The 26,507-nt window shown below is 55.0% G+C and overlaps 2 protein-coding genes across 2 annotated transcripts in view; one reads left to right on the plus strand and one right to left on the minus strand.

The window, feature by feature from the left end:
* Nucleotides 1–13,518, plus strand: part of LOC140399425 (interleukin-1 receptor-associated kinase 1-like) — a 64,640-nt gene extending 51,122 nt beyond the window's left edge. The window contains exons 11-13 of the mRNA XM_072489003.1: nucleotides 60–201; nucleotides 8,662–8,780; nucleotides 10,320–13,518. Coding sequence (XP_072345104.1) covers nucleotides 60–201; nucleotides 8,662–8,780; nucleotides 10,320–10,504 — 446 coding nt within the window. The 3' untranslated portion in view covers nucleotides 10,505–13,518. The remainder of the gene's footprint in view (nucleotides 1–59; nucleotides 202–8,661; nucleotides 8,781–10,319) is intronic.
* Nucleotides 13,519–23,414: 9,896 nt separating this feature from the next.
* The window catches only part of ftsj1 (FtsJ RNA 2'-O-methyltransferase 1), a 91,427-nt gene continuing 88,334 nt past the window's right edge, over nucleotides 23,415–26,507 (minus strand). The window contains exon 11 of the mRNA XM_072487873.1: nucleotides 23,415–24,082. Coding sequence (XP_072343974.1) covers nucleotides 23,498–24,082 — 585 coding nt within the window. The 3' untranslated portion in view covers nucleotides 23,415–23,497. The remainder of the gene's footprint in view (nucleotides 24,083–26,507) is intronic.

Below are 26,507 nucleotides of genomic sequence, written 5' to 3' on the forward strand. Positions count from 1 at the left end.
TCTTTCAGTCTATCTCTCTATTTCTCTTTAAAACGTCTTTTTGCCGTATCTGTCTGCAGGTAAACTGACCAAAGCAAAACGGCTGGTGGTGAATGAGGGGAGTTCGATAACTAGTATCTCTGCCCGATCATGGATCAGCCGTGAGGCACGTGACCCCTCCCTCCTGGTTAATGCCTGTGTCAACAAACTGCTGCTCTACAGGTAAACAAGTTGGGGTCTCAGTGTGAGGGAGCGAGGAGGAGAGCTCGGCATCGAGAGAGGGGTGTCTCTGTGTGCATGTGTTTATGTGTGTGCGAGAAGAGCGTGTGCGAGAGTGAGTGAGTGTGCGAGAGTGAGTGAGTGAGCGCGAGAGTGAGTCAGCGTGCGCGAGAGTGAGTGAGTGAGCGCGAGAGTGAGTCAGCGTGCGCGAGAGTGAGTGAGTGTGCGCGAGAGTGAGTGTGTGTGCGAGAGTGAGTGAGTGTGAGAGTGAGTGAGTGTGAGAGTGAGTGAGTGTGTGCGAGAGTGAGTGAGTGCGAGAGTGAGTGTGTGTGCGAGAGTGAGTGTGTGTGTGCGAGAGTGAGTGAGTGTGTGCGAGAGTGAGTGAGTGTGCGCGAGAGTGAGTGAGTGTGTGCGAGAGTTAGTGAGTGTGTGTGCGAGAGTGAGTGAGTGTGTGTGCGAGAGTGAGTGAGTGTGTGTGCGAGAGTGAGTGTGTGTGCGAGAGTGAGTGTGTGCGAGAGTGAGTGAGTGTGTGCGAGAGTGAGTGAGTGTGCGCGAGAGTGAGTGAGTGTGTGCGAGAGTTAGTGAGTGTGTGTGCGAGAGTGAGTGAGTGTGTGTGCGAGAGTGAGTGAGTGTGTGTGCGAGAGTGAGTGTGTGTGCGAGAGTGAGTGTGTGCGAGAGTGAGTGTGTGCGAGAGTGAGTGTGTGCGAGAGTGAGTGTGTGTGCGAGAGTGAGTGTGTGTGCGAGAGTGAGTGTGTGTGCGAGAGTGAGTGTGTGCGAGAGTGAGTGAGTGTGTGCGAGAGTGAGTGAGTGTGTGCGAGAGTGAGTGTGTGTGAGAGTGAGTGAGCGTGCGAGAGTGAGTGAGCGTGCGAGAGTGAGTGAGCGTGCGCGAGAGTGAGTGAGTGTACGAGAGTGAGTGAGTGTGCGAGAGTGAGTGTGTGCGAGAGTGAGTGTGTGCGAGAGTGAGTGAGCGTGCGAGAGTGAGCGTGCGCGAGAGTGAGTGAGTGTACGAGAGTGAGTGAGTGTGCGAGAGTGAGTGAGTGTGCGAGAGTGAGCGAGTGTGTGGGAGCGTGTGTGTGGGAGCGTGTGTGTGGGAGCGTGTGTGTGGGAGCACGTGTGTGTGCGAGAGTGAGTGAGTGTGTGTGCGAGAGAGTGTGTGTGCGAGAGAGTGTGTGTGCGAGAGTGAGTGTGTGCGCGAGAGTGAGTGTGTGCGAGAGTGAGTGAGTGTGTGCGAGAGTGAGTGAGTGTGTGCGAGAGTGAGTGTGTGGGAGTGTGAATGAGTGTGTGGGAGAGTGAGTGTTTGTGTGAGAGTGAGTGTTTGTGTGAGAGTGTGATAGTGAGTGTGTGTGAGAGTATGAGTGAGTGTGTGTACTCTTGGTGCAGCGGGAGCTGGGCTGAGTATTTGTGAGTGTGTGTGAGAGAGTGCGTGTACTATGGGTGCAGCGGGAATTGGTCTGTGTGTGTGAGCGTGTGTGTGTGGTGTGAGAGACGAGACGCGAGGCCATATTGGATTTAGTACTGGGTAATGAACCAGGACAGGTGTTAGATTTGGAGGTAGGTAGGCACTTTGGTGATAGTGACCACAATTCGATTAAGTTTACTTTAGTGATGGAAAGGGATAGGTATATACCGCAGGGCAAGAGTTATATCTGGGGGAAAGGCAATTATGATGCGATGAGGCATGACTTAGGATGCATCAGATGGAGAGGAAAACTGCAGGGGATGGGCACAATGGAAATGTGGAGCTTGTTCAAGGAACAGCTACTGCGTGTCCTTGATAAGTATGTACCTGTCAGGCAGGGAGGAAGTGGTTGAGCAAGGGAACCGAGGTTTACTAAAGCAGCCGAAACACTTGTCAAGAGGAAGAAGGAGGCTTATGTAAAGATGAGACATGAAGGTTCAGTTAGGGCGCTCGAGAGTTACAAGTTAGCTAGGAAGGACCTAAAGAGAGCTAAGAAGAGCCAGGAGGGGACATGAGAAGTCTTTGGCAGGTAGGATCAAGGATAACCCTAAAGCTTTCTATAGATATGTCAGGAATAAAAGAATGACTCGGGTAAGTGTAGGGCCACTCAAGGACAGTAGTGGGAAGTTGTGCTTGGAGTCCGAGGAGATAGGAGAGGTGCTAAATGAATATTTTTAGTCAGCATTCACACAGGAAAAAGACTATGTTGTCGAGGAGAATACTGATATTCAGGCTACTAGACTAGAAGGGCTTGAGGTTCATAAGGAGGAGGTGTTAGCAATTCTAGAAAGTGTGAAAATAGATAAGTCTCCTGGGCCGGATGGGATTTATCCTAGGATTCTCTGGGAAGCTAGGGAGGAGATTGCTGAGCCTTTGGCTTTGATCTTTAAGTCATCTTTGTCTACAGGAATAGTGCCAGAAGACTGGAGGATAGCAAATGTTGTCCCCTTGTTCAAGAAGGGGAGTAGAGACAACCCCGGTACCTATAGACCAGTGAGCCTTACTTCTGTTGTGGGCAAAATCTTGGAAAGGTTTCTAAGAGATAGGATGTATAATCATCTAGAAAGGAATAATTTGATTAGAGATAGTCAACACGGTTTTGTGAAGGGTAGGTCGTGCCTCACAAACCTTATTGAGTTCTTTGAGAAGGTGACCAAACAGGTGGATGAGGGTAAAGGAGTTGATGTGGTGTATATGGATTTCAGTAAAGCGTTTGATAAGGTTCCCCACGGTAGGCTACTGCAGAAAATACAGAGGCATGGCATTCAGGGTGATTTAGCAGTTTGGGTCAGAAATTGGCTAGCTGGAAGAAGACAAAGGGTGGTTGTTGATGGGAAATGTTCAGACTGGAGTCCAGTTACTAGTGGTGTACCACAAGGATCTGTTTTGGGGCCACTGCTGTTTGTCAATTTTACAAATGACCTGGAGGAGGGCGTAGAAGGATGGGTGAGTAAATTTGCTGTTGACACTAAAGTCGGTGGAGTTGTGGACAGTGCGGAAGGATGTTACAAAGTTACAGAGGGACATAGATAAGCTGCAGCGCTGGGCTGAGAGGTGGCAAATGGAGTTTAATGCAGAAAAGTGTGAGGTGATTCATTTTGGAAGGAATAACAGGAAGACAGAGTGCTGGACTCATGGTAAGATTCTTGGCAGCGTCGATGAGCAGAGAGATCTCGGTGTCCAAGTACATAGATCCCTGAAAGTTGCCACCCAGGTTGAGAGGGTTGTTAAGAAGGCGTACGGTGTGTTAGCTTTTATTGGTAGAGGGATTGAGTTTCGGAGCCATGAGGTCATGTTGCAGCTGTACAAAACTCTGGTGCGACCGCGTTTGGAGTATTGCGTGCAATTCTGGTCGCCGCATTATGGGAAGGATGTGGAAGCATTGGAAAGGGTGCAGAGGAGATTTACCAGAATGTTGCCTGGTATGGAGGGAAGATCTTATGAGGAAAGGCTGAGGGACTTGAGGCTGTTTTCGTTAGAGAGAAGAAGGTTAAGAGGTGACTTAATTGAGGCATACAAGATGATCAGAGGATTGGATAGGGTGGACAGTGAGAGTCTTTTTCCTCGGATGGTGATGTCTAGCACGAGGGGACATAGCTTTAAATTGAGGGGAGATAGATATAAGACAGATGTCAGAGGTAGGTTCTTTACTCAGAGAGTAGTAAGGGCGTGGAATGCCCTGCCTGCAACAGTAGTGGACTCACCAACACTAAGGGCATTTAAATGGTCATTGGATAGACATATGGACGATAAGGGAATAGTGTAGATGGGCTTTGAGTGGTTTCACAGGTCGGCGCAACATCGAGGGCCGAAGGGCCTGTACTGCACTGTAATGTTCTATTGTCTATGTTCTATGTATGTGTAGTGTGGGTGTGGGGAGCTGAGTGAGTGAGAGTGTGTAGTGTGGGTGTGGGGAGCTGAGTGAGTGTGTGTAGTGTGGGTGTGGGGAGCTGAGTGAGTGAGTGTGTGTAGTGTGGGTGTGGGGAGCTGAGTGAGTGAGTGTGTGTAGTGTGGGTGTGGGGAGCTGAGTGAGTGTGTGTAGTGTGGGTGTGGGGAGCTGAGTGTGTGTAGTGTGGGTGTGGGGAGCTGAGTGAGTGAGTGTGTGTAGTGTGTGTGTGGGGAGCTGAGTGAGTGAGTGAGTGAGTGAGAGTGTGTAGTGTGGGTGTGGGGAGCTGAGTGAGTGAGTGAGAGTGTGTAGTGCGGGGAGCTGGGCTGAGTGAGTGAGTGAGTGTAGTGTGGGGAGCTGAGTGAGTGTGTGTAGTGTGGGTGTGGGGAGCTGAGTGAGTGTGTGTAGTGTGGGTGTGGGGAGCTGAGTGAGTGTGTGTAGTGGGTGTGGGGAGCTGAGTGAGTGAGTGTGTGTAGTGTGGGTGTGGGGAGCTGAGTGAGTGTGTGTAGTGTGGGTGTGGGGAGCTGAGTGAGTGAGAGTGTGTAGTGTGGGGAGCTGAGTGAGTGAGTGTGTGTAGTGTGGGTGTGGGGAGCTGAGTGAGTGTGTGTGTGTAGTGTGGGTGTGGGGAGCTGAGTGAGTGAGAGTGTGTAGTTTGGGTGTGGGGAGCTGAGTGAGTGAGTGTGTGTAGTGTGGGGAGCTGAGTGAGTGAGTGTGTGTAGTGTGGGTGTGGGGAGCTGAGTGAGTGTGTGTAGTGTGGGTGTGGGGAGCTGAGTGAGTGAGTGTGTGTAGTGTGGGTGTGGGGAGCTGAGTGAGTGAGAGTGTGTAGTGTGGGTGTGGGGAGCTGAGTGTGTGTAGTGTGGGTGTGGGGAGCTGAGTGAGTGAGTGTGTGTAGTGTGGGTGTGGGGAGCTGAGTGAGTGAGTGTGTGTAGTGTGGGTGTGGGGAGCTGAGTGAGTGAGTGTGTGTAGTGTGTGTGTGGGGAGCTGAGTGAGTGAGTGAGTGTAGTGTGGGTGTGGGGAGCTGGGCTGAGTGAGTGTGTGTAGTGTGGGTGTGGGGAGCTGGGCTGAGTGAGTGTGTGTAGTGTGGGTGTGGGGAGCTGAGTGAGTGAGTGTGTGTAGTGTGGGTGTGGGGAGCTGAGTGAGTGAGTGTGTGTAGTGTGGGTGTGGGGAGCTGAGTGAGTCAGTGTGTGTAGTGTGGGTGTGGGGAGCTGAGTGAGTGAGAGTGTGTGGTGTGGGGAGCTGAGTGAGTGTGTGTAGTGTGGGTGTGGGGAGCTGGGCTGAGTGAGTGTGTGTAGTGTGGGTGTGGGGAGCTGAGTGAGTGAGTGTGTGTAGTGTGGGTGTGGGGAGCTGAGTGAGTGAGTGTGTGTAGTGTGGGTGTGGGGAGCTGAGTGAGTGAGTGTGTGTAGTGTGTGTGTGGGGAGCTGAGTGAGTGAGTGTGTGTAGTGTGGGTGTGGGGAGCTGAGTGAGTGTGTGTGTGTAGTGTGGGTGTGGGGAGCTGAGTGAGTGAGTGTGTGTAGTGTGGGTGTGGGGAGCTGAGTGAGTGAGTGTGTGTAGTGTGGGTGTGGGGAGCTGAGTGAGTGAGTGTAGTGTGGGGAGCTGAGTGAGTGAGTGTGTGTAGTGTGGGTGTGGGGAGCTGAGTGAGTGTGTGTGTGTAGTGTGGGTGTGGGGAGCTGAGTGAGTGAGAGTGTGTAGTGTGGGTGTGGGGAGCTGAGTGAGTGAGTGTGTGTAGTGTGGGTGTGGGGAGCTGAGTGAGTGTGTGTAGTGTGGGTGTGGGGAGCTGAGTGAGTGAGTGTGTGTAGTGTGGGTGTAGGGAGCTGAGTGAGTGAGTGTGTGTAGTGTGGGTGTGGGGAGCTGAGTGAGTGAGTGTGTGTAGTGTGGGTGTGGGGAGCTGAGTGAGTGTGTGTAGTGTGGGTGTGGGGAGCTGAGTGAGTGAGTGTGTGTAGTGTGGGTGTGGGGAGCTGAGTGAGTGAGTGTGTGTAGTGTGGGTGTGGGGAGCTGAGTGAGTGAGTGTTGTGTGGGTGTGGGGAGCTGAGTGAGTGAGTGTGTGTAGTGTGGGTGTGGGGAGCTGAGTGAGTGTGTGTAGTGTGGGTGTGGGGAGCTGAGTGAGTGAGTGTGTGTAGTGTGGGTGTGGGGAGCTGAGTGAGTGTGTGTAGTGTGGGTGTGGGGAGCTGAGTGAGTGAGTGTGTGTAGTGTGGGTGTGGGGAGCTGAGTGAGTGTGTGTAGTGTGGGTGTGGGGAGCTGAGTGAGTGTGTGTAGTGTGGGGAGCTGAGTGAGTGTGTGTGTGTAGTGTGGGTGTGGGGAGCTGAGTGAGTGTGTGTAGTGTGGGTGTGGGGAGCTGAGTGAGTGAGTGTGTGTAGTGTGGGTGTGGGGAGCTGAGTGAGTGAGTGTGTGTAGTGTGGGTGTGGGGAGCTGAGTGAGTGTGTGTAGTGTGGGTGTGGGGAGCTGAGTGAGTGTGTGTAGTGTGGGTGTGGGGAGCTGGGCTGAGTGAGTGTAGTGTGGGTGTGGGGAGCTGAGTGAGTGAGTGTGTGTAGTGTGGGTGTGGGGAGCTGAGTGAGTGAGTGTGTGTAGTGTGGGTGTGGGGAGCTGAGTGAGTGAGTGTGTGTCGTGTGGGTGTGGGGAGCTGAGTGAGTGAGAGTGTGTAGTGTGGGTGTGGGGAGCTGAGTGAGTGAGTGTGTGTAGTGTGGGTGTGGGGAGCTGAGTGAGTGAGAGTGTGTAGTGTGGGTGTGGGGAGCTGAGTGAGTGAGTGTGTGTAGTGTGGGTGTGGGGAGCTGAGTAAGTGTGTGTAGTGTGGGTGTGGGGAGCTGAGTGAGTGAGTGTGTGTAGTGTGGGTGTGGGGAGCTGAGTGAGTGAGTGTGTGTAGTGTGGGTGTGGGGAGCTGAGTGAGTGAGTGTAGTGTGGGTGTGGGGAGCTGAGTGAGTGAGTGTGTGTAGTGTGGGTGTGGGGAGCTGAGTGAGTGAGAGTGTGTGGTGTGGGGAGCTGAGTGAGTGAGTGTGTGTAGTGGGTGTGGGGAGCTGAGTGAGTGAGTGTGTGTAGTGTGGGTGTGGGGAGCTGAGTGAGTGAGTGTGTGTAGTGTGGGTGTGGGGAGCTGAGTGAGTGAGTGAGTGTAGTGTGTGTGTGGGGAGCTGAGTGAGTGAGTGTGTGTAGTGTGGGTGTGGGGAGCTGAGTGAGTGAGTGAGTGTAGTGGGTGTGGGGAGCTGGGCTGAGTGAGTGTGTGTAGTGTGGGTGTGGGGAGCTGAGTGAGTGAGTGTGTGTAGTGTGGGTGTGGGGAGCTGAGTGAGTGAGTGTGTGTAGTGTGGGTGTGGGGAGCTGAGTGAGTGTGTGTAGTGTGGGTGTGGGGAGCTGAGTGAGTGAGTGTGTGTAGTGTGGGTGTGGGGAGCTGAGTGAGTGAGTGTAGTGTGGGTGTGGGGAGCTGAGTGGGTGAGAGTGTGTAGTGTGGGTGTGGGGAGCTGAGTGAGTGAGTGAGAGTGTGTAGTGCGGGGAGCTAGGCTGAGTGAGTGAGTGTGTGTAGTGTGGGTGTGGGGAGCTGAGTGAGTGAGTGAGAGTGTGTAGTGCGGGGAGCTAGGCTGAGTGAGTGAGTGTGTGTAGTGTGGGTGTGGGGAGCTGAGTGAGTGAGTGAGAGTGTGTAGTGCGGGGAGCTGAGTGAGTGAGTGTGTGTAGTGTGGGTGTGGGGAGCTGAGTGAGTGAGTGTGTGTAGTGTGGGTGTGGGGAGCTGAGTGAGTGAGTGTGTGTAGTGTGGGTGTGGGGAGCTGAGTGAGTGTGTGTAGTGTGGGTGTGGGGAGCTGAGTGTGTGAGTGTGTGTAGTGTGGGTGTGGGGAGCTGAGTGAGTGAGTGAGTGTAGTGTGGGTGTGGGGAGCTGAGTGGGTGAGAGTGTGTAGTGTGGGTGTGGGGAGCTGAGTGAGTGAGTGAGAGTGTGTAGTGCGGGGAGCTAGGCTGAGTGAGTGAGTGTGTGTAGTGTGGGTGTGGGGAGCTGAGTGAGTGAGTGAGAGTGTGTAGTGCGGGGAGCTAGGCTGAGTGAGTGAGTGTGTGTAGTGTGGGTGTGGGGAGCTGAGTGAGTGAGTGAGAGTGTGTAGTGTGGGGAGCTAGGCTGAGTGAGTGAGAGTGTGTCGTGTGGGTGTGGGGAGCTGAGTGAGTGAGTGTGTGGGTGTGGGGAGCTGGGCTGAGTGAGTGAGAGTGTGTAGTGTGGGTGTGGGGAGCTGAGTGAGTGAGTGTGTGTAGTGTGGGTGTGGGGAGCTGGGCTGAGTGAGTGAGAGTGTGTAGTGCGGGGAGCTGGGCTCAGTGAGTGAGTGTGTGTAGTGTGGGGAGCTGAGTGAGTGAGTGTGTGTAGTGTGGGTGTGGGGAGCTGAGTGAGTGTGTGTAGTGTGGGTGTGGGGAGCTGAGTGAGTGTGTGTAGTGTGGGTGTGGGGAGCTGAGTGAGTGTGTGTAGTGTGGGGGGCTGAGTGAGCGTGTGTAGTGTGGGTGTGGGGAGCTGCGTGAGTGAGTGAGAGTGTGTAGTGCGGGGAGCTGGGCTGAGTGAGTGAGTGTGTGTAGTGTGGGGAGCTGAGTGAGTGAGTGTGTGTGGTGTTGGTGCGAGGAGCTGGGCTGAGTGCGTGCAGTATTTTCACTGTCTGATCTGTCTTCACAGGGTTGTGGACAATGAGGGAACACTGCAGCTGAAGAGGACATTTGAGATTCAGCAGAACTCGAATCCAGTCCACAGTATCTTCTGTCCCCTCATGTCATTCCGTCAGGGAGCGTGTGTCGGTGAGAACGCTCTTCTCACATATTGTCCTGGCTAATGAGAGCTTCACAGAAACGGTTACATGCATCTGACCCTTTAACGGTTACATGCATCTGACCCTTTCTTAACTCTGTATCTAACCCCGTGCTGCCCCTGTCCTTGGAGTGTTCGATGGGGACAGTGTAGAGGGAGCTTTACTCTGTATCTAACCCTGTGCTGTGCTTGTCCTGGGAAAGTTTGATGGGGACAGTGTAGAGGGAGCTTTACTCTGTATCTAACCCTGTGCTGTGCCTGTCCTGGGAAAGTTTGATGGGGACAGTGTAGAGGGAGCTTTACTCTGTATCTAACCCTGTGCTGTGCCTGTCCTGGGAGAGTTTGATGGGGACAGTGTAGAGGGAGCTTTACTCTGTATCTAACCCTGTGCTGTGCCTGTCCTGGGAAAGTTTGATGGGGACAGTGTAGAGGGAGCTTTACTCTGTATCTAACCCTGTGCTGTCCCTGTCCTGGGAGAGTTTGATGGGGACAGTGTAGAGGGAGCTTTACTCTGTACCTAACCCCGTACTGTACCTGTCCTGGGAGTGTTTGATGGGAACAGTGTCGAGGGAGCTTTACTTTGTATCTAACCCTGTGCTGTACCTGTCCTGGGAATGTTTGATGGGAACAGTGTCGAGGGAGCTTTACTCTGTATCTAACCCCGTGCTGTACCTGTCCTGGGAGTGTTTGATGGGAACAGTGTCGAGGGAGCTTTACTCTGTATCTAACCCCGTGCTGTACCTGTCCTGGGAGTGTTTCATGGGGACAGTGTAGTGGGAGCTTTACTCTGTATCTAACCCCGTGCTGTGCCTGTCCTGGGAGAGTTTGATGGGGACAGTGTAGAGGGAGCTTTACTCTGTATCTAACCCTGTGCTGTACCTGTCCTGGGAGTGTTTGATGGGGACAGTGTAGAGGGAGCTTTACTCTGTATCTAACCCCGTGCTGTACCTGTCCTGGGAGAGTTTGATGGGGACAGTGTCGAGGGAGCTTTACTCTGTATCTAACCCTGTGCTGTACCTGTCCTGGGAGTGTTTGATGGGGACAGTGTCGAGGGAGCTTTACTCTGTATCTAACCCCGTGCTGTACCTGTCCTGGGAGTGTTTGATGGGGACAGTGTAGAGGGAGCTTTACTCTATCTAACCCCGTGCTGTACCTGCCCTGGGAGTGTTTGATGGGGACAGTGTAGAGGGAGCTTTACTCTGTATCTAACCCCGTGCTGTACCTGTCCTGGGAGTGTTTGATGGGGACAGTGTAGAGGGAGCTTTACTCTGTATCTAACCCCGTGCTGTACCTGTCCTGGGAGTGTTTGATGGGAACAGTGTCGAGGGAGCTTTACTCTGTCTCTAACCCCGTGCTGTACCTGCCCTGGGAGTGTTTGATGGGGACAGTGTAGAGGGAGCTTTACTCTGTATCTAACCCCGTGCTTACCTGTCCTGGGAGTGTTTGAGGGTGCTTTACTCTGTATCTAACACTGTGAGGAATTACTGAGCTCTGTACTCATAGTTGCTTCTCTCTCCCTCCCTCCTCAGTGACCGGCAGCGAGGACATGTGTGTATATTTCTTTGACGTGGAGAGAGCCACCAAGGCCATTGTGAACAAGCTGCAGGGGCACAGCGCGGCCGTGCTCGACGTCAGCTTCAACTGTGACGAGAGCTTGCTCGCCTCCAGCGACGCCAGGGGCATGGTCATCATCTGGAGACGTGAGCAGAAATAACGAGGCCCTCCTCCCACCGAGACGGCCCTCTGCACGAGGGGCTGTTAGCTGCTAGATATTTTATTTATATGTATATAAATACGTAAAAATCTTCAGGAGACATAGACATGTATTTGTGGCAGCTGCAATATTCAGGATCACCATTGCCGATGTTCCTGGTATCCCTCGACGGCCTGTTCCCAGATAGTTCCCCCAGTCCTCCCCCGAGCCATGTTGCTGTGAGCTGGTTACAAGAAGGTGAATGGAAGTTACCCTTCCCTCCTGTTAGTGGGGTTTCCGGGCATAAATGTGTTCCGGGTCCACTCCATGTTATTCTCTGCTCCCTCAGCCTTGTCACCGCTCATTCCCTCCCGATGTCGCAAGAGAGACAAGCAAAACTGTCCCCTTTTGTTCCACCCCTCCTCGCTGCCGCACAAAGCTGGGCGGTGAGTCGAACTCCCGTGCCCACCATCCTCCTTTCTTGCTGCCCCCAGACTGCTTGAAAATGATGGGCGCTGGAACCCATGCGGGGGTGGGGGAGGGGGACCGCCCGGGAGTCTGTGCCTGGGAATGATCGCCAGCCCGGAAGCAGCGGTAAGGGGGCAGGGTCTGGCATTGCAGCCTCTCCTCCACCCCCCCCCCCCCCTCCTCTTCCCACCATCCTGGCCGTTCCCCACATCCCCACAGCTTTGGATGGAAGCTTCCCGAGACGCTCCGGGTGCGCCTCTCCATACGAGACGAGTTGCATCCTGCAGTGGGCACCCTCCCGTCCGACTGCGGGTGGCGGCGGGCTGTGGGTCAGGGTTTGGCGGGTGCGGGGGAGGGACCACTGACTGCCTCGCTCCTCATCGATGTTTACTGGACCGGCACAGGCTGCATAGTGGATTGCCCAGCCCTCGGGCTAAGCGCAGTGGAGGTCCTAGTGAATTCTTCACTGCCACCCTCACCAGACCACGGCCAACCTTTGTGACCATCTCTGCTCCACCCCTGCCCCGGACGCTGTCACTGGCGGGGTTTTTGCTTGCTGTCCCCAGTTTTAGCCAATGAGAAGCTGCAGCCTTATTCTCATGAATTTGGATCGGGAACATGAAAATTAATCTTCCTCCGCAAAACTTCAGCACGAATAAACTCCTCGACACTCGCCACGGACAGGAATGTGTCAGCCGTACTGCCAGCTCAGACTCCAAGGGTACGTCGCCCCCTCTGGGTCAGGGGGTTGTGGGTTTGAGAGCCCCCCCCCCCGCCCAACACAGGGATGTCACATTAACCCAGAGCTGGGGGAGCTCGCACTGTCAGAGGGTCAGTGCTGAGGGAGTGCCGCACTGTCAGAGGGTCAGTGCTGAGGGAGTGCTGCACTGTCAGAGGGTCAGTACTGAGAGAGTGCTGCACTGTCAGAGGGTCAGTGCTGAGGGAGTGCCGCACTGTCAGAGGGTCAGTACTGAGGGAGTGCTGCGCTGTCAGAGGGTCCGTACTGAGGGAGTGCTGCACTGTCAGAGGGTCAGTACTGAGGGAGCGCCGCACTGTCAGAGGGTCAGTGCTGAGGGAGTGCCGCACTGTCAGAGGGTCAGTGCTGAGGGAGCACCGCACTGTCAGAGGGTCAGTACTGAGGGAGTGCTGCACTGTCAGAGGGTCAGTACTGAGGGAGTGCTGCACTGTCAGAGGGTCAGTACTGAGAGAGTGCCGCACTGTCAGAGGGTCAGTGCTGAGGGAGCACCGCACTGTCAGAGGGTCAGTACTGAGGGAGTGCCGCACTGTCAGAGGGTCAGTACTGAGGGAGTGCCGCACTGTCAGAGGGTCAGTACTGAGGGAGCGCCGCACTGTCAGAGGGTCAGTGCTGAGGGAGTGCCGCACTGTCAGAGGGTCAGTGCTGAGGGAGTGCTGCACTGTCAGAGGGTCAGTACTGAGAGAGTGCCGCACTGTCAGAGGGTCAGTGCTGAGGGAGCACCGCACTGTCAGAGGGTCAGTACTGAGGGAGTGCTGCACTGTCAGAGGGTCAGTACTGAGGGAGTGCTGCACTGTCAGAGGGTCAGTACTGAGAGAGTGCCGCACTGTCAGAGGGTCAGTGCTGAGGGAGCACCGCACTGTCAGAGGGTCAGTACTGAGGGAGTGCTGCACTGTCAGAGGATCAGTGCTGAGGGAGCGCTGCACTGTCAGAGGATCAGTACTGAGGGAGTGCTGCACTGTCAGAGGATCAGTACTGAGGGAGCACCGCACCTTCGGAGGGTCAGTGCTGAGGGAGCTCCGCACTGTCGGGAGAGTCAGTGTCGAGGGAGCGCTGCACTGTTGGAGAGTCAGTGCTGAGGGAGCACTGCACTTTTGGAGGGTCAGTACCGAGGGAGCTCCGCACTGTTGGAAGTGCTGTCTTTCCAATGAGAGGTTCAAATAGATCGGAAACACTAAAGCAGTGATTCAGTTGGAGGTCACACTGTTGACCTCTACCACGGGTCTGTCCTCCTCGTGTCCCTGCTCACCTTCCCCACAATCCCCGGTTAACCGGCAATTCCTCTGATACCTCACTGCGTGCATGCCTCGAACATGTGCACACCCACCAATAAAATATTGTGTAAATCGCAGTGATGTGTATGAGGTGCTACTTGGTTGGCCATTCTTCAAGGCGTGGAGATATTAACAGGGTGAATTATGTCTGTAACTTGCTCAGTGTGTTTTTTATAAAAAAATATGCTTTTTTTCTGTTTTATTCAGTAGAATTGTTGTAAACACTATCTCGAAGCTGCGTTCCCCTAAAGCACTAGTTAAATTATCTGCTCACTAAAGGCAGGATTTTCAACCCCACCTCTACTTCCCAAACACAAATTAATATATTATTTGTTGGCCGAAATGTGACAGGGGCCTGTTGATGCCCTTGTACAGTCTCCAAGGGGTTTTGGGGATGGAGTTTGTGGTGATTATCAGGGAAAGCTTACCTGGGTGATGCAATGCATGAGGTGCTGTGTGGTTGTACGACTAACTGTAAAAGGGTTTAACCAATGTTGCCTGGTGAATATTTAACAATGAAAATTAAATTATACAATTGACCATCTTTCTCTCTCTATTTATTGGATCCTCCTCTCTCGGTTGTGGCAGACGGTGCCTAGAAACTCCTCCCCTACCTCCAATGATCTTCCACAAGTTGCCCAGTCAGTGATGAGTTGTTCAATTGCAACAGACATCGCAGAGACTCCTTCAACAGCAGCTTTCAGTTGGCTGCTGTGGGCCAGATGTGAAGAGATGGAAGTCTGCGTTTTACATTGTTTACACAGCGCATTCGGGCACTCTGCTCCATGGCTGGTGTTGTGCCCTCCCACCAGCCTCCTCTCACCTCCCTCAACCCCTTCTATTCATGAATCCCTCGTGTGTTTATACAGCCCCCCACACCGATAAACACATTGAGACTATTTACCCTGACCGCTCCCCGTGGGAGCGAGTCCCACATTCTCCCCACTGCCTGTGGGAGCGAGTCCCACATTCTCCCCACTCCCCGTGGGAGCGAGTCCCACATTCTCCCCACTCGCTGTGGGAGCGAGTCCCACATTCTCCCCACTCCCCGTGGGAGCGAGTCCCACATTCTCCCCACTCCCCGTGGGAGCGAGTCCCACATTCTCCCCACTCAACGTGGGAGCGAGTCCCACATTCTCCCCACTCCCCGTGCGAGCGAGTCCCACATTCTCCCCACTCCCCGTGGGAGCGAGTCCCACATTCTCCCCACTCCCCGTGGGAGCGAGTCCCACATTCTCCCCACTCCCCGTGGGAGCGAGTCCCACATTCTCCCCACTCAACGTGGGAGCGAGTCCCACAGTTCTGGTCGCCTCATTTTAGGAAGGATGTGGAAGCTCTGGAAAAGGTGCAAAGAAGATTTACCAGGATGTTGCCTGGAATGGAGAGTAGGTCTTACGAGGAAAGGTTGAGGGTGCTAGGCCTTTTCTCATTAGAACGGAGAAGGATGAGGGGCGACTTCATAGAGGTTTATAAGATGATCAGGGGAATAGATAGAGTAGACAGTCAGAGACTTTTTCCCCGGGTGGAACACACCATTACAAGGGGACATAAATTTAAGGTGAAAGGTGGAAGATATAGGAGGGATATCAGAGGTAGGTTCTTTACCCAGAGAGTAGTGGGGGCATGGAATGCACTGCCTGTGGAAGTAGTTGAGTCGGAAACATTAGGGACCTTCAAGCAGCTATTGGATAGGTACATGGATTACGATAAAATGATATAGTGTAGATTTATTTGTTCTCAAGGGCAGCACGGTAGCATTGTGCATAGCACAATTGCTTCACAGCTCCATGGTCCCAGGTTCCATTCCGGATTGGGTCATTGTCTGTGCGGAGTCTGCACGTCCTCCCCGTGTCTGCGTGGGTTTCCTCCGGGTGCTCCGGTTTCCTCCCACAGTCCAAAGATGTGCGGGTTAGGTGAATTGGCCAATGATAAATTGCCCTTAATGTCCAAATTGCCCTTGGTGTTGGGTGGAGGTGTTGAGTTTGGGTAGGGTGCTCTTTCCAAGAGCCGGTGCAGACTCAAAGGGCCGAATGGCCTCCTTCTGCACTGCAAATTCAATGATAATCTATGATTAATCTAGGACAAAGGTTCGGCACAACATCGTGGACCGAAGGGCCTGTTCTGTGCTGTATTTTCTATGTTCTATGTTCTATGTTCTCCCCACTCCCCGTGCGAGCGAGTCCCACATTCTCCCCACTCCCCGTGCGAGCGAGTCCCACATTCTCCCCACTCCCCGTGGGAGCGAGTCCCACATTCTCCCCACTCCCCGTGGGATCGAGTCCCACATTCTCCCCACTCCCCGTGGGAGCGAGTCCCACATTCTCCCCACTCCCCGTGGGAGCGAGTCCCACATTCTCCCCACTCCCCGCGGGAGCGAGTCCCACATTCTCCCCACTCCCCGCGGGAGCGAGTCCCACATTCTCCCCGCGGGAGCGAGTCCCACATTCTCCCCGCGGGAGCGAGTCCCACATTCTCCCCACTCCCATGGGAGCGAGTCCCACATTCTCCCCACTCCCATGGGAGCGAGTCCCACATTCTCCCCACTCCCCGTGCGAGCGAGTCCCACATTCTCCCCACTCCCCGTGGGAGCGAGTCCCACATTCTCCCCACTCCCCGTGGGAGCGAGTCCCACATTCTCCCCACTCCCCGTGGGAGCGAGTCCCACATTCTCCCCGCGGGAGCGAGTCCCACATTCTCCCCGCGGGAGCGAGTCCCACATTCTCCCCACTCCCATGGGAGCGAGTCCCACATTCTCCCCACTCCCATGGGAGCGAGTCCCACATTCTCCCCACTCCCTGCGGGAGCGAGTCCCACATTCTCCCCACTCCCTGTAAGGTTTTCGGGCAATTCGGCCCTTTTTGGACTGCCCAAGGATAAAACCCAGAGACTGTAAACTGGACACTTTTCAGCCAAGGGAACGTAACCAAATTTCCCAGCAGGCTTGGTCCGCTGAGCTGAGTAGGGGCATAGGTATTTACAACCCCCCCCCCCAGGAGCTACAAGGAAGAAGGAGCCAGACAACTAGATAAGATTAAACACAGAGACAAAGGGGCACGGGAATACACAGGGGGGCCTGCCTGCAAGCAGGACAATGGGATGGCCATAGCCCCATGCAGATGTAAATGACTTGGCCTCCACCAGAGCGGAATCCAATCAACACCCCATCAACATAGCAGCGATCTCCAGAGCAGATGGAAGACTTTGAAAATCTTCACAAGGGAGCTCAACCTCGTTATCTCAAAAAGCAGACTGGAGGCGGACCTAGGGGAGGTACTCCTATCTTGACAGGTCTGACAGGCTCAAAGGGGGCAGGACCAGCGGGAACTTTAAACCTTATGGATTCAATGCAAAAGGGGCTGGCCGAACACAGGAAAAAGCCAGGTAAAGCGGATATAAAAGGGGCTGTGTTTCGATTGAGGGGCTCTTGGCTTGACCTCTCCACCTTTGACTTGACCTCCTGCAGCCTGTGACTGTAAGTACCCTGCAGCAGCTTGCGAAACTCCCTTGACCTTGATAGTGGTTGAGGCTTTGGGGAAGGGGACTTGATTTGTGTTCTGTGTCATTGCTAAAACTGTGTAACAATAAGATTTTACGTTGTGTCCGTTATAGTACTTTCTGAATAGACTTAGTTTGTGTTAGAGTTTAAGATTTTATTATAATTTCTTCTGTTTGATGATTTTGACCTGGGTTTTGCAATAAACCTCGATTTGCTGATAATTGGAGTCGTTTAAATTCTTCAATCTCTCACCAGCGATCTCTGACCAAGTCATTGTTAAGATATTCCTCACCTTAATTCCGGGTTCGAGAATCTAGGGTCATCTTGAACGATTCACTCAGGACAGGCTGCTGGTTAGGTAATAAACAGCAGTGTCCTATTCTCTCTCTTGGGAAAGCTACTCCAGCGAAGTAGGAACCGGGTGGGTGTTGCACCACCGGCAAGAGAGAGAATCACCTGGGCATTGGTGGGGGTCTGGATATCTGTGTGATATAAGCCTCAGGCTTCCGGTTAGGGATAAACGGCAGGCTTGATTCAGTGCTCTCTTCCGTGGAGGTGTCCCAGTGCGGCATCCCCTGGCCTCTGAAGTTTCAGTGCCAGCTGGAGAGAGACACACACAGATACTCAAACCCCAGATATCGGCCCAGTAGTGGAGTAGCAGAGATGGCACCCTCTACAATGGCGACCGCGACAGGACCCCGGTGGCGTGGAGTATGTGACTTGGCAGAGGGGGTGAGGGAACGAAGTAAAATGGAGGAGAGAATCTTCTCGTATATGTGGCAAAAGGTCAACCTCACCAAACCTTGGGTCTCAGAACTAATCAATGCGGAGCAACCGGTAATGGCAGCGGCTGCATGGACAGAAAGTAAGGCGCACAAAAGGCACTTGGAGAAGGCAGTTTGGCTGGTCTGCCTGTCCCAGCAGGTAGTCAAAACAGAGCAAAGGGTCGAAGAGTTAGAGCAGGAGGCTAGCGCAGCGGAACGACTGCGGGAGGAATTGGCAGAAATGAAACAGGAAAGCGAGTCTAACCGGTGCGAGAAGGACTATCTCCACTGCCAGATAGTGGAGGGTAAAGAAAAGGAACGGAGGCTCCAGGAACTCTATGCTCGGAGTACAGAGCAGTGTAGGAAGCTGGAGGGGAAGATCCGGGACATCCAGGCAGCGTACCGAGTGGCTCGCGAGGAAGTAGGGGACTATGCTCATGGGCCGTGCCAGGCACGAATAACGGAGTTGGAGGAGACCTTGTCCAAGGTCAGGGGACAGGTACACCTGGTAGGTCCAAGGGGGTTCCCTAGGGGCAAGGTGTTCCTCGCAGCGGATGATTCCCCAAAGGCCAAGGGGAATAGACCGCCTCCTGAGGCACCGGGATCGTGCCCGGGTCGGCAGGCGGGAAACGGGGAGTCCAGGAAGGGACGGGCCCAAGGGGGAGCAGAGAGGGATCCCCAGGTAACAGCATCTCCTGTGTGGGTAGTTAACCCAGGGGTGGTAGGGCGAGAGGACACAGGAGAAGAAGAGTCAGACAGTGAGGCGGAGGAGCAGGAACCCCAGGTAGGGCAGATGTGCCCTGTCAGGCAGAGAAGGTATGGTCCCCCGGCGGGGCTGGCAAATAGGGGACTGGTTGAGGGCGACATTATCATTCCTCATGGGGCATCCGAGCTCAGGGGGATGGTGGCCCACGTTCCCAGGCTAACTCCAAAAGGGGATCCGTCGCTTCATTTTATGGAGGTGGAGCAGGCAGCCAGCATTAATGACTGCGACGAGGGGGAGCAAATAAGGATGCTCCTGATGACCCTAGATCCCCAACTATGCAGGGCAGTGACCTCCGGGAATGGGGGACGACCTGACACATGGGTGGCAGCACGGACTGCTGTTCTGGAGGCAATGGGCTTGAATCTGGGTAGCCCTTTCATGAGGGTGGGGGAAACCAAGCAGCAGCTAGGGGAATCGCCAAATATGTTCGCAGACAGGCTGTGGACTGTCTATGTGGAGGCGTGTGGGACTCCCGCGGATAGGCAGAATTTAGATGAGAGAACAGCCCACTGGCTGAAGACCCTCGTAGCTAACTGTCTCCCTCACGTTAGGGCAAAGGCCGAACACTGGTTCGACCCGCAGAGTCCGGACCTTAATGAGGCAGAGGTCCTTAGAAAACTCACCCTCGCATATCGCAATGGGGAGAGGAGTGAGGAAAAGCCCCTTAAGGGTAAGGTGCATGAAATCGCGCCAGCACCCCCTAAGAGAGAGTGGAAGCATGAGAGCACCCGGACCTCCGACAAGAGACCGGTATGCTACGGGTGTGGTAAGGCCGGGCATTTCAAGAGGGAGTGTGAGAACCCTAGCAAGGAGGAGAGGGCTCCCGCAGTAAAGAGTCAGACCCTGGCGGCAGGAGCAGCTGCCCCGGAAACCATCGAATTAAAAAAACTTTTAGATTTTTGCAGAGCCTAGCAGCTGGGTCGGGACAGGTGGCAATGGCAACGGGCCAGGGCCTGCCCGCACCCACACCACAAGAACCCGTATGACTACCCAGGGAGCAGCCTCAGGAAAAAGGGAGCGCAGGGGTAGTTCTAGCCCCAGACCCTGGTCCGGTCCAGGTGCAGGGTCCCATTCTGGAGGCTGCCTCAGCGGCTATTTGCAGTTTAAATCCCTTAAGGTGGGACCCATGCGAACGCCACATCAGTCAATTTAAATTGTTCCACCCCATAAGGGCAAGAAAGAGCAAGGTGGGGGGAAGACTGGGGGTGGTAGTGGAGAAACCCCCCGTAGAATTAACGACGGTGGGGGAGGTCCCTGACTGCACGGTCACACAACCGGTGACAAGGTGCTGTCTCGAAGGGGCAGTCCCAAAGAAACCGACAGTGCTGCAAGCACCCAGCCCAGGGACAGTAACGATTCCCAAGCCCTTACCTGTGGGTCAGGTGGCCTGCCTTAGTATAGAGGCTAGGGAGGCAGAGGAGAGGGAGGTATCACCTTGGGCGTGGGAACCATCCAGGGGACGAAGGAGCAATCGGGTCTCCAAGCCCCCGGTAAGATGGTCCCCATCACACCTCCCTAGAACCCGGTCCCGCAGTAAGGGGGCCCGAGTAGAAGGGAGCGCTGAGGGATCCCCGAACCCTGTTGGGGAAGGAGAGGCAAGGGGCAGCCCGAACCCCCGGGAGGGGACGGTCTGGCCCGAGCCGTTGGTCCAAACAGGTGAACTGCCCCAGTATAGCAGGGTCCAGTTTTAATTTGGCCACCCGGAGACGGGTGGCATTGTATATAGCATTCCCCCCCTGTTAGTTCTAATTAGTGTTTAGTGGTGTGTGGGTTATTTAGGATCGTGGGATCACAGAAGCGCATAGTGCAGTGAAATGATGATTGAGCAGCAGGCACTAGGACCCTGGTGGAGCCGGGCTGTGGACACAGAACCACAGACAGGCTGCGGCAATTTCATGTCAATTTCCCAACTTAAAAGCGGGAGCTGCTGCTGCCGCTGGATAGAAGCCATGCACTTTAAGGTAGGTAGTTCTGTAGAGGCAAGGATGTGTTTTGTCTGTTTTACAGATGGGGCACCCGACGATGTGGATTTTGCTGATCTTGGCGATGGTGGGACCGGGAGAACTACGCAGAGGCGAGACAGAAGAGTCCTTTGTCTACGGGTGCTCTGGCGGCAGAGCCCCTCTTGTCACTACCGGACAGGGAAACCAGGTGGCCACAGAGCAGACCCGCTACTCACACCTGGGGAGGTGGCCTGGGTGGCTGGGGTCGAACTCGACCAGGTACTCCAGCCACCAGAGCTTCACCTATGGAGAGGCCTCTGTACTCTGCGAGGAGATACAGGTGGCGACTGACCGGGTTAGGGTGACTGAGGGCAGGCGGGTGTGGTTAACCTGTAAGGGGGACGTTCCTTTGGGGAGATGGTGGTGGCTCAGGAAGCTGAGCCTGGACATGAGGGATCGGTCCTCGGACTGGGAACGCCTGGACAACAACACCTACCGGACCATCACGGGGTCACCGGGTAGGATCACCGTTTGCTGGGATAAGTGGTGGGCTTCTGACCAGGGCATTTATTTGTGTTTATGGGGGTCTACCAAGGCATGTCCACAAGGGGCATCGATCACTTTTGTAAGGTGATGGCAGAACCCAGGGAACGGGATGAATTGACCGCACTGGGGAGGGATGTGTAACGCCCAGGGAAGGGATGACTGTAAAAGCTACCGAACTGCTGGTTCAGGTAAAGAGACCCCTGCCCACAGCCCAACCAATCGACCCTCACAACTGTCCGATCACCACCAGGGGGCCTGAGAATGGTTTAGTGTTTATCCCCACAAAGAAAATGTTGTACCAGGGGGTACATTATGCTGTCACCTCAGTTGTACTGAACCTCTCAGCTGCAGGTATCGACGACGGAGGAAAAATGAAGAGCCTTCAACGGGAAGAAGCGAAGTGCAGCCAAGAAAAGAGGATCCTTAGTGAAATAAAGAGATTCAAATGTAAATAGGTGTATGGATTCGCGGGTTTCAGTTACTTGATTGTGATATATGTACAGGGACCCTTACGTTTGGGGTTCCGGTGAAATGTGTGTATGTTACTGTGTGTTTGAATTAAGTATGGTCTCGTCTTTCCCTTTCAATGAAATCAGGGGTAGCCTAGATTAAGGGAACTGTCTTGGGACTTGTAGTTTCGCATGTTGTTGAGGGGGGCCTACGGTCCACACAAAAGGAAATGATTGCCCTTCACCTGAGTCGATACGGTCCAAGCAGGTAGGGACGTATCGAAGGGGCATCTGTAAGGTTTTCGGGCAATTCGGCCCTTTTTGGACTGCCCAAGGATAAAACCCAGAGACTGTAAACTGGACACTTTTCAGCCAAGGGAACGTAACCAAATTTCCCAGCAGGCTTGGTCCGCTGAGCTGAGTAGGGGCATAGGTATTTACAACCCCCCCCCCCAGGAGCTACAAGGAAGAAGGAGCCAGACAACTAGATAAGATTAAACACAGAGACAAAGGGGCATGGTAATGCTGTAAGAGGCCTGCCTGCAAGCAGGACAATGGGATGGTCATAGCCCCATGCAGATGTAAATGACTTTGCCTCCACCAGAGCAGAATCCAATCAACACCCCATCAACATAGCAGCGATCTCCAGAGCAGATGGAAGACTTTGAAAATCTTCACAAGGGAGCTCAACCTCGTTATCTCAAAAAGCAGACTGGAGGCGGACCTAGGGGAGGTACTCCTATCTTGACAGGTCTGACAGGCTCAAAGGGGGCAGGACCAGCGGGAACTTTAAACCTTATGGATTCAATGCAAAAGGGGCTGGCCGAACACAGGAAAAAGCCAGGTAAAACGGATATAAAAGGGGCTGTGTTTCGATTGAGGGGCTCTTGGCTTGACCTCTCCACCTTTGACTTGACCTCCTGCAGCCTGTGACTGTAAGTACCCTGCAGCAGCTTGCGAAACTCCCTTGACCTTGATAGTGGTTGAGGCTTTGGGGAAGGGGACTTGATTTGTGTTCTGTGTCATTGCTAAAACTGTGTAACAATAAGATTTTACGTTGTGTCCGTTATAGTACTTTCTGAATAGACTTAGTTTGTGTTAGAGTTTAAGATTTTATTATAATTTCTTCTGTTTGATGATTTTGACCTGGGTTTTGCAATAAACCTCGATTTGCTGATAATTGGAGTCGTTTAAATTCTTCGATCTCTCACCAGCGATCTCTGACCAAGTCATTGTTAAGATATTCCTCACCTTAATTCCGGGTTCAAGAATCTAGGGTCATCTTGAACGATTCACTCAGGACAGGCTGCTGGTTAGGTAATAAACAGCAGTGTCCTATTCTCTCTCTTGGGAAAGCTACTCCAGCGAAGTAGGAACCGGGTGGGTGTTGCACCACCGGCAAGAGAGAGAATCACCTGGGCATTGGTGGGGGTCTGGATATCTGTGTGATATAAGCCTCAGGCTTCCGGTTAGGGATAAACGGCAGGCTTGATTCAGTGCTCTCTTCCGTGGAGGTGTCCCAGTGCGGCATCCCCTGGCCTCTGAAGTTTCAGTGCCAGCTGGAGAGAGACACACACAGATACTCAAACCCCAGATATCGGCCCAGTAGTGGAGTAGCAGAGATGGCACCCTCTACACCCTGCGGGAGCGAGTCCCACATTCTCCCCACTCCCTGTGGGAGCGAGTCCCACATTCTCCCCACTACCTGTGAGAGCAAGTCCCACATTCTCCCGCTCCCCGCAGGAGCGAGTCCCACATTATCCCCGCGGGAGCGAGTCTCACATTCTCCCCGCAGGAGCGAGTCCCACATTCTCCCCACTCCCCGTGGGAGCGAGTCCCACATTCTCCCCGCGGGAGCGAGTCCCACATTCTCCCCGCGGGAGCGAGTCCCACATTCTCCCCACTCCCCGTGGGAGCGAGTCCCACATTCTCCCCGCGGGAGCGAGTCCCACACTCTCCCCACTCCCTGTGGGAGCGAGTCCCACACTCTCCCCACTCCCTGTGGGAGCGAGTCCCACACTCTCCCCACTCCCTGTGGGAGCGAGTCCCACATTATCCCCACTCCCCGTGGGAGCGAGTCCCTCATTCCCCCCACTCCCTGTGGGAGCGAGTCCCACATTCTCCCCACTCCCCGTGGGAGCGAGTCCCACATTCTCCCCACTCCCCGTGGGGAGCGAGTCCCACATTCTCCCCACTCCCCGTGGGAGCGAGTCCCACATTATCCCCGCGGGAGCGAGTCTCACATTCTCCCCGCAGGAGCGAGTCCCACATTCTCCCCACTCCCCGTGGGAGTGAGGTCACCCGCTCAGCTTTTTGTTCCTCGAGGACAGATACTCAAACCCACCCTCCGGCCTGTCAGTTTTTGCTGACCGTTACAACCTCAGTTAGATTCTCTTGGGGGGGGTGGCGGCGGGGGGGGGGGGGTGTTGTGCTAAGTCCTCAGCCATCTCTTGTTACATGCTGAATATTAATCCTTGTTGACACAAACACTTTAATTAATTGCTCATCAGTTTTTAAAAACCGCAAACATGCGGCATTGATTAAAACATTCAATTCACGGTTGATCCTGGATTGTAAAAACGTCCACATCCTGAGTCACAGACAGGCCTCCGAATACTCCTGCGATGTCCGTCTGCTCTGCCGAGGGAAATACTGTCTGCTCGGAGGATGGATCGGGTCTCTCCGAGGCTGAGGGAGGCTGCTGGGAGGGTGGGTCGGGTCTCTTCGAGGGCGAGGGAGGCTGCTGGGAGGGTGGGTGGGGTCTCTCCGAGGGAGAGGGAGGCTGCTCGGAGGGTGGATCGATGCTCTCCAAGGCTGAGGGAGGCTGCTCGGAGGGTGGATCGATGCTCTCGGAGGGTGGATCGATGCTCTCCAAGGCTGAGGGAGGCTGCTGGGAGAGTGGGTCGGGTCTCTCCGAGGCTGAGGGAGGCTGCTGGGAGGGTGGGTCGGGTCTCTCCGAGGGAGGCTGCTCGGAGGGTGGAACGATGCTCTCGGAGGGTGGGTCGATGCTCTCCAAAGGCGAAACGGCTTGCTCCTTGGCCAACAGGTTCTTCTTCTTCAAGAAGCAGGCTTGCTGATAGGGAGGGTGGATGGGAGGCTGGGTGGGGGCCGTGTATCTGTATTCCTTACTGGGATCCAGCTGCAGCAAAGTGGACAGAAAAGCAAGTGTTAAAACTGACACCGACGCCAACCAGACCCATCCCACTCCCTCTGGCCTCAGTTATACATTGTCGCTGAATCGAGAGATCTGCGTTTAGGGCCTGATCATCTAAGCCAGATTGGCAGCGCTGCACTGTCGGAGGGTTAGAGCCGAGGGAGCGCCGCACTGTCGGAGGGCCAGTGCTGAGGGAGCGACGCACTGTCGGAGAGTCAGCGCCGAGGGAGCGCGTCACTGTCAGAGGGTCAGTACTGAGGGAGTGCCGCACTGTCAGAGGGTCAGTACTGAGGGAGCGCCGCACTGTCGGAGAGTCAGCGCCGAGGGAGCGCCGCACTGTCGGAGAGCTAGCGCCGAGGGAGCGCTTCACTGTCAGAGGGTCAGTACTGAGGGAGTGCTGCACTGTCAGAGGGTCAGTACTGAGGGAGTGCCGCACTGTCAGAGGGTCAGTACTGAGGGAGCGCCGCACTGTCGGAGAGTCAGCGCCGAGGGAGCGCCGCACTGTCGGAGAGTCAGCGCCGAGGGAGCGCCGCACTTTCGGAGGGTTAGCGCCGAGGGAGAGGTGCACTGCCGGAGGGTTAGAGCCGAGGGAGCGCCGCACTGTCGGAGGGTTAGCGCCAAGGGAGCGGCGCACTGTCGCGAGCCAGCGCTGAGGGAGGGGCGCACTGGCGGAGGGCCAGCGCCGAGGGAGCGGCGCACTGTGGGAGGGCCAGCGCCGAGGGAGTGCCGCACTGTCGGAGAGCCAGCGCTGAGGGAGCACCGCACTGTCGGAGGGTTAGCGCTGAGGGAGCGCCGCACTGTCGGAGGGTTAGAGCCGAGGGAGCGGCGCACTGTCGCAGGGTTAGCGCCGAGGGAGAGTCGCACTGTCGGAGAGCCAGCGCTGAGGGAGCGCCGCACTGTCGCAGGGTTAGCGCCGAGGGAGAGTCGCACTGTCGGAGGGTCAGTACTGAGGGAGTGCCGCACTGTCAGAGGGTCAGTACTGAGGGAGTGCCGCACTGTCAGAGGGTCAGTACTGAGGGAGTGCCGCACTGTCAGAGGGTCAGTACTGAGGGAGTGCCGCACTGTCAGAGGGTCAGTACTGAGGGAGCGCCGCACTGTCGGAGGGTCAGTACTGAGGGAGTGCTGCACTGTCAGAGGGTCAGTACTGAGGGAGTGCCGCACTGTCAGAGGGTCAGTACTGAGGGAGTGCTGTACTGTCAGAGGGTCAGTACTGAGGGAGTGCTGTACTGTCAGAGGGTCAGTACTGAGGGATTGCCGCACTGTCAGAGGGTCAGTACTGAGGGAGTGCCGCACTGTCAGAGGGATAGCGCCGAGTGAGAGGCGCACTGTCGGAGGGCCAGTGCTGAGGGAGCGGCGCACTGTCGGAAGGATAGCGCCGAGGGAGCGCCGCACTTTCGGAGGGTTAGCGCCAAGGGAGCGCCGCACTGCCGGAGGGATAGCGCCGAGTAAGAGGCGCACTGTTGGAGGGCCAGCGCAGGGAACAACACAGGGCTAAACGCTGGCTTTGAAAGCAGACCAAGGCAGGCCAGCAGCACGGTTCAATTCCCGTAACAGCCCCCCTGAACAGTCGCCAGAATGTGGCGACTAGGGGCTTTTCACAGTAACTTCATTTGAAGTCTACTTGTGACAATAACGATTTTCATTTCATTTTATTTCATTTCACGGTCAGAGGGTCAGTGCTGAGGGAGTGCCGCACGGTCAGAGGGTCAGTACTGAGGGAGCGCCGCACTGTCAGAGGGTCAGTACTGAGGGAGTGCAGCACTGTCAGAGGGTCAGTCTGAGGGAATGCCGCACTGTCAGAGGGTCAATACTGAGGGAGTGCAGCACTGTCAGAGGGTCAGTCTGAGGGAGTGCCGCACTGACAGAGGGTCAGTACTGAGGGAGTGCCGCACTGTCAGAGGGTCAGTACTGAGGGAGTGCCGCACTGACAGAGGGTCAGTACTGAGGGAGTGCCGCACTGTCAGAGGGTCAGTGCTGAGGTAGTGCCGCACTGTCAGAGGGTCAGTACTGAGGGAGTGCTGCACTGTCAGAGGGTCAGTACTGAGGGAGTGCAGCACTGTCAGAGGGTCAGTCTGAGGGAGTGCCGCACTGACAGAGGGTCAGTACTGAGGGAGTGCCGCACTGTCAGAGGGTCAGTACTGAGGGAGCTGTGCATTGTCAGAGGGTCAGTACTGAGGGAGTGCCGCACTGTCAGAGGGTCAATGCTGAGGGAGTGCCGCACTGTCAGAGGGTCAGTGCTGAGGGAGCGCCGCACTGTCAGAGGGTCAGTCCTGAGGGAGTGCTGCACTGTCAGAGGGTCAGTACTGAGGGAGTGCCGCACTGTCAGAGGGTCAGTACTGAGGGAGCTGTGCATTGTCAGAGGGTCAGTACTGAGGGAGTGCTGCACTGTCAAAGGGTCAGTACTGAGGGA

The sequence above is a fragment of the Scyliorhinus torazame genome, chromosome 22 (genome assembly GCF_047496885.1).
Source record: "Scyliorhinus torazame isolate Kashiwa2021f chromosome 22, sScyTor2.1, whole genome shotgun sequence".
Classification (NCBI taxonomy): domain Eukaryota; kingdom Metazoa; phylum Chordata; class Chondrichthyes; order Carcharhiniformes; family Scyliorhinidae; genus Scyliorhinus; species Scyliorhinus torazame.